We start from the raw sequence: 8026 nt of genomic DNA on the forward strand, positions 1-8026 counted from the left end.
TATTATTTAATAATTTTTTTATTGTGTGATAATAATTATTGTACTTATATATAACTAATTAATAAAACGAAATAATAAAACAACATTAAGCTAAACACTCTTTTACATTTTTAAATTAATTTTACATAAATCAAGATAACGTGGAATGATATCGTAGATCGTAGAACATTAATCATTTAAATCTAATACAATTTACTGCATGCGTCATGTATATTTATTTCTTTACACATTGAAAATATAATTAATGTATTATATTTTATATTTAAATAATTATCAAATATCCGCAATATACATTTTATAACGATATGTCGGATGATATTCCTTGTCTTTTATACATTAACAGAAAAAGTCAAACGTATGGATAATAAGTTGAAAATTATTCGGTTAACAAAAATAATTGAAATACTTAGTATGTAATTAATATGTAATTACATATTAGAAAATTTGTCGAAATGTAATATTTTATTAATAAATTTATCGTTTTCTCGTAATTTTTTATATTTACAGCTTTAGATTTGGCTTTATAATTATATATGTAAATATTTATACGTAATGCTTTAATAATGTCGTGAGAATAATAGTTTGTTCTATGAGTCTCCGAAATAGTCCTAGTATTATTACATCTATATAATCTTAGAAATGACATCATCATATTACACATATAAGTCTTAAGTATATGAAATTGTAACAATGCGCAATGTCATTCTCTTCATGTATATAGGATATCTTTTTCTCGTACAATCTTTTAGCTACATATTCTTTGTTAAATTAAAAATTGAGGCTAACCTAGCAAATATAAAGTTACACGTAATGTATCTGTTAGTCGTAATTTTCCACTCGACAATATAACTGTAGTATAACACACACACGTTATATTACAGGTACATTGTGGAGTGGAAAATTATAACTAACAGGTACGTCACATGTTTATGTTTGCTGAAAAGATAATTTATAATTTAAAACTATTATTTTTTCTTTGTATTAAAATATCTTAGCAATTATACATTTTAATTTTTTGAACAATAAAGAATTTTTTAGAAGGCCATTGAACTTAATTAAAAAACATCTCATGAAGTAAAGACCTTTTAGTTTTATCCTTTTATAACAAATAAGTTATTAACATACTTTTTAAACATCACATTTAATATATTTTTATTTGTATTTCATCTAAGTCTGAAAGTTTGCGCAGTGACTATTACAATTTCTTTTCTCTTATTCAAAAATCATAAAATATTCGTAAAAAAGTTTGCAAAAATCATAACTTGAAAATATAAAATTATAAAAAGATGTAACGTAATAAAATTAATAATATGCAGATATTGAAAATTATCAGTATACAGAGATGTTAACATTCCTTAAACAATATTATAAATAATATAAATACAACCTATAGGATAAACAGACTGCTCGACGAAATTTGTTCGAGACGTTTAACATTTTACGAACACAAATTCAGACATCAATTATATTTAAAACAGAGAGAAAGTAAAATTTGCTAAAACATTAAGAAAATATTTTTATAACTTTGCACCACTCTCTCATGCTTATATTATAATTTGATATGATCGCTTTATGTTATTAACTTTCATTTTCTTAAAGCCAATTACTAAAATTTTAAATAAACACTGATTTACTGACGGAGCAATATATTTGAATAATTAGTGATAGAACGTGATGCCGTATTTCCATTACTACTTTCACATTCATTAAAATTATTGGTTTAACAATTATAGCCTCGAAATTGTTCCACATGTATTATTATATGTTATTTATTTATTGATCAGAAACATGTAAGAACACTCTTTGAACATGTGAAACAGATAATTGAAATTTATTAAAAATTGAATTCTATTTACACTATCATTTTCAAGTTCTTGGATACTTTTATTATAAAATATGTATTTTACTTTTAAGAGTATCCAGAAATTTAAATGATAACGTATGAATGATAACGTAGACATGTAATCTCAAATATATAATGATAAATGAAAAATCTCTCTTTCTCTCTCTCTCCCCCCTCCCTATCTCCCTATCTTCTCCCTCTTCATCACCCCCTCCTTCTTCCTCTCTCTTTCCATCTTCTCTCTTTTCTCTTTCCCTCTTTCCATCCTTCTCTTCTCTTTCTCACTCTCACTCTTTCAACCTTTTCTCTCAAAAATTGAAGTGTATTATAAATGTAAAATAAATCTATTGTACACATGGCGTCATAAATGTCTTGACACGCGAAGTTGCACGAGTATCAGAGAAAGAATAAGAAGAAAGCATAAGAAAGAATGAGAAGGTATAGAAAGGATAATTTGTGAGGCCGTGTGTATAATATTTCTTATTATCCATTTATCGAATACTTATAATAGCAGCTTCAAGAAATTTCTGTTGACGAATAATTAACTCATCATTAATCAATTTTGCAATACTGCGAAAAGAAAAAATTTTCCCATGAGAAAGTGGATGATAGTAGCATTCTATAGCTTATCAAAAACTAAGAAAAAATCTTTAATAATTTTTAAGTTAGAAACTTTATAGTTTCTAACATCACACAATAAATTTATATAAATTTATTATTACCGCGCACATTACGAGATATTTGCGATGTACTCTCTGGAGTGGATATAATTTCATTGAATTCAGATTTCAACGCCTCAAGAGAGGTATACAAAAAATGACTCCCGCATATTTATACATTCGTGGCAATATGAACATACATTTTGCCGTGTCTACGAAAAGAGAGATTAAATTTGTCAAAATCACATTAATTCTTAAAACCCGATCAAGCGTGTAACCAGAAGCATTAATGGCGTCCAATACACTCGTATTCATGAAGAAACTTCACTATTAAATTCATTTTTTCTGGCAGATTCTTTTCCCCAAAATAAAATAGTAAAGTTGTATTATTATTTACGTAAATAAAAATATAAATATTTTTTACAGAAAAATTTAACGCACACGTCATTAATGCTCCTATACGAAAAGAACAGCAGTTTTGCTCAAGTATCTAAAAATTTAGATGCAAATCTAAAAATAAATTTATTGAACCGTCAAACTAATTACGTAGAATACTTAAACATTGTTAATAATAATGCTGAAAAAAGTTTCAACATTCTAATAATCAGTTTGAGCATCATACATAATTATTTCGATGGTTCAAACAAAATAATTTTCAGATTGGACTGGTTTAGTTAAATTTTTCAATATTTCAGCAAAAAGTCGTTCCTTTTGCATATATATTCCGATATTCTATGTCTACCCATGAGCACTCGGGGCGATCCCTGCCGTCACTCCTTCATGACCGAAGGACACATGTTGGTACGGAGTGCCTTGTACAGTCATCGTTCTGAAATCATAGCTCGTGGGGTCTCCATGGTCTTCGCGTACGGCATAGCTTTGTTTGGATTGAGCAAAACTGGGGAGCCAATTGACACCGCCAGATGAACCGCCGAAACTAACACCTGATAGACCGGTGGTTGGGAAACCAGCGTGCAGCTGCTGGGGCGCAGAAATTGGTCCGGTCGCCGCGAAGTTGGCACCGGTGGCCAACACATTCGGCCAGGACTTGGTGAGCTCTTCCAGTTTCCTCTGGTACTCGTCCATGGACACGGTATCCTGCAGAACGATGCCATCCTTGTTACCAGCTATAGTTGCCGATGGTATACCCGCTGGTACTATCACAGCCCCTTGCACCCCGGTGGCGGCGGGAATGTTAGCGGAATTGGCTGCGGAAGCAGCGTGAGCATACGCGGCTGGTGAGGTGTCTGAGGAGAGGCCTTCAGTGCCCTTCAAGGAATCCTTGCTCTGTTCTATAATACTGCTGAGGGCCTGTTGGTTTCTCAGACTGAGATCTTTCTCGATCGAGCGTGCGCCATAGTATTTGTTTAGGCTATCTTTTACATTGCCACGCAATTCATTTCTGGCAGCGTTCTCCATGTCCGAGAAATAGGAGTCTAACTGCGGATTCTCATAAGAATGCGCTGTCCCAGATACCGCATAATCCTGACCTACCGATGTGAAACTCGTCGGTGGATAGTCCGGTTGACGTCCGTAAGTACCGGCGTATCTAAATTGGAAAAGAAAGGAAGCTGCTTGAATATGTTAGGAAAAACTAATAGAAATTAAGATAGATATACCGTTTAATCGATTAACTGGTATCGCATACTGATTGACTCTTTCAAATATAGATATATTATTTATGTGTATCTAATCTTTATTATATAGGATATCATTATAATTAAAGTAAAAGTTGAAAATAAAAGTTTTTCGTCTATATAAAAAATACTTTTTATAATTGTCAGGTTATTCGTTCACAAATTCAAAAGCAATGTTTATATTTTTATCAAAATTGTGCAACCAGGTTCTAACAAAAAAAATAGCTCAATTAGAATTAATTATACTATATGTAATATAATTAATTCGCTAATTATTTTCTGTTAATATTTTACTAATTACAATTAGAATATTATAATTACAAAGATAAAACGTAATCAAAATGAGGATAACAAAAATAATTAAAATAAATTACGCTTAATGTAAGATTACCTTTCATGCACAAATGGTAAATTATTGCTCTTGATGCTATCATACGGAATGTATCCTTTGCCATAAGAGATGCTGTGACTAATGTCTTTGCCGTGCGGTACATGCACGTGATTCACAACTTCAGGACTATGATCAAAATCATCACCCCCATGTGGTAACGGTCGGAATGATTTCGTGTAACGATTACCGCGACCATAATGTATGTGACGATGAAAGTCGTTTCCACCGTAAGATGATTTCTTATAATTGCCCGGAGGTCGCCATGGCACTGCTGGGCTCCGTCTTACTTGTCGGGGCACAATTAAAACTACCTTTCTGAAACAGCAAAAATATAGATAGAAATATTTTTTTGATACTTTATATTATTATTTATTAGTATTATATTAGTTTTTTAACCTTATCATTTTAAAAAGCATATTTAAAACCTCCTAATTAATGTTATCGATAGGAATTATGAAGAATGATATGTTCATAAAATTGTCTGAAATTTATTGTTTTTTTTAATAGTTATATGCATATAAGTTATTACAAGTTTTTTAATGTAATCATTGTTTTTTAAATGTACATTTAAAATTTCGAAAAACTTTATATATAAAAAACAAATCAACTTTCTACCATTTTATTATCAATCGAATTTAATTATATATAATTATCCTTAATTAAGTATATTACACGGATACTTACGCATGAGTAAGAAGGGGCTCGCTAATTGCTAATAGCAGAACGCAAAGAGCCTGTAAATATTAATTTCCGGTCAACATTCCTATTAATTGTAAGTTTTAATAGTAACGGGAGTGTAAACGATAGAGTAAATCAACTGTCTATTAAGTGGACAAGTTTTCGCACGAAATTACGAAAATTTAGTCGTGTGTAGAATTTCATTTGAAAGAATTACACATTTTGAGGCACGCAATCCTCATACGCTACGGTTAGTGCTTAGTTTACCATAAGTAGCATAATTATTTAAACTTGCAGTCCGTTATCGGGTCTCGCCTCTTCCTTCACTTAATCATACTTTCATTGATAAGTATAGTAAGACTTTCACACGATGAAAGTTAATCCTGTTATTTACCAAGTTCTTTTGAGTTGCATTCTAGAAATTAGTTTAAACATAAAATTCGAATAAGTTGTTACTTCTTGTAAACATACACATATATGTGTAATTAAAAATATTAAAAATTATTATTCATTGTTTTTAATTTAAAAAAAAATGAAGATTATTTTATTTTTTCACGCGCTCTCTTTTTGAGAATTAATATTCAAAATGTATAATCCATTAATTCCGAATAATACAAAAAATATTTTTGTAAAACACGTCCTAGATGCAATAATAAAGAATCATAATGTAAATTATCTTTATAGTTGTCAAAATTTTTTAATTATAATATTAAATTAAATTAATTATTAAATTAAAGTATAATAAATTGTTGCGTTTCAAAAAATTAATTCGGTCAATATTCTTACTTTTTTGAAATAATGAAAAATAATGTACAAAGTGTTTCAAATTTTTTGCAATATCTAATTAACGAAATAATAATTTCTAAAGATTGCCAAATAAGAGAGTAAAATCGACATATAAGCAACTTTAAGATATCTTTCAGAGTTCTTTATATATAGAATATCTTAAAGAATTCTTAAAGATAATTTTAGACATTCTGTTTGAATAATTAAAAAAAAATTGCAAAATGGTATAGGATTTTTCAAATCAGTTTAGTCCACCTCTAAGTCCACAAGCAATGTATCAAAAAGACTCAAAAATTTTGAGACATTCTGTTTATAACACGTCATAAGTTTATTAAGTGTATTTCTTACTTGTAATTTATGAGTAAAAAACAATTATTTAAACATAAATCATCAAACAAAAATTAATAACTACATTAATAATAAATAAGGTAATCAAAAATACAAACAAATAAAAATAAAAATAATATAAAATAAATTATGATTTAAAATTTTAAAAGATTATCTATCTTCTTACCCTTTTTCTCTTACAATTATGAAATCAGATTACTTTTAAACAACATAAAATATTCATTCATTCTTTCATTTTTAATTAATTACCAGATAAAATCATTCAAAAAATAATAAAGTTTTCCTGCCTTTTTTCAAATCATTATATCTCTTTTAAATTTCTTCATAAAGACATGCAATCTAATTTTAAGAACTATTCATCAACATAATTACAAGAAAAAAATTAAAAAAATATTATTACTTCTCAATTAAAAAAAAGGATTAAGTGAAATCCATAATTATAAGAAAGTATAATAAATAACCGATTTTTTAAATCGAGAAATTCGAATGATCTGACTCACCATGTACCGCATACTGCCGGCCCTTAAATGACTCGCGCCGCTGGTCAAGCCTGATAATGCGTTCTTATCCGATCTGTTGTCACGTTATCAGTGTCGTCGCGAACCACGGGTAATGAAAAGGTGACAGTTGCTCGTCACCTGCTGACCGATCAAAGGCCCAGGATCCAGTCGTGCTCGCCACCACGGATGATCCAGATGTATTGCGGCTATCTGCGCATTGCCTCTTCTCTTTTATACAAGATAAAAAGAGCATAGACGCGGTGCATAGTCGCGATCGCCTCCCACCGTGGAAATGTACCGGCGATCGACGCGTCCGCCGTACCATCATGCTGAATGGAAATAGAAAACGGGCGGTACCGCGCGAGATGGACCCCCGCGGCCTTCGTTGCTAAACGTGGCCGGGTGAGTCGTCTAATTTTTGTTTAGGGAGAAATCGACACTTTCTTTCATCGAGACGGACAACGTCAACAGTGCGATGTGATGGGCGTATTCATCATACGAGATGCTGCAGCAAAATTCCCTCCAATTTTTTCCCTCGAGATACAGTGTGCGATGAACCTAGAATCCGATCCGATAGATATATCTCGCGCTATCAGTTCTATATGTGAAAATAAAATAGCTAGATTACACTACATCGCAGATATATGCAGGGAAGGATTTCGTCAAATGAAAGTTAGACAGTGACTAATAGATAGCAATAGAAAATAACGATAATAAATAGAAAATTTAGACAGCAACAAAAAATTGGTAGGGTTTATTATTTATCGTAGCTATGCCATATGGGTGCGGTAGCAATGTTAGTTTTTATCTTTTTAATCTTTTTTTAGAACTGAACTACCGATTTCGATGAAACTTATAACAATTACAGAGAATGATTTTTTTTTTAATGTGATAATATCCCTATTTAGAAGCAAATGATTAACTATTTCCGAGATACTAAAAATAGAAAATCCAAAAAAATGATCAATTAAAAATTAGTCCCGATATAAAAAAACGGTACAAGAAACTAATTTCATAATGCCTTGTGAGAGAGATATATGTGAGAGAGAAATAACATTTACAATGACAGTGCGTGCAGGAAAAATTGCTAGAAACAATAATATCAAATATAAAAAATATCATGCAATATTTATAATTCAAAATATATTGCTGATTTGAAGGAAAATTGAAACGCAGAAGATTTA

General features: G+C 30.3%; 1 protein-coding gene across 1 annotated transcript; it reads right to left on the reverse strand.

Annotated features, from left to right (window-relative positions):
* Positions 1-3173: 3173 nt before the first annotated feature.
* Positions 3174-7022, reverse strand: LOC108690139. The gene is made up of 4 exons (XM_018197282.1): positions 6843-7022; positions 5215-5264; positions 4531-4845; positions 3174-4051 (listed from the first exon to the last, which is right to left on the reverse strand). The coding sequence occupies exons 1-4, from the start codon at positions 6852-6854 to the stop codon at positions 3241-3243; spliced, it is 1188 nt and encodes a 395-aa protein (XP_018052771.1). The 5' UTR covers positions 6855-7022; the 3' UTR covers positions 3174-3240.
* Between the last annotated feature and the right edge of the window lie 1004 nt (positions 7023-8026).

Source organism: Atta colombica, unplaced genomic scaffold (genome assembly GCF_001594045.1).
Source record: "Atta colombica isolate Treedump-2 unplaced genomic scaffold, Acol1.0 scaffold295, whole genome shotgun sequence".
NCBI classification, from domain to species: Eukaryota; Metazoa; Arthropoda; class Insecta; order Hymenoptera; family Formicidae; genus Atta; species Atta colombica.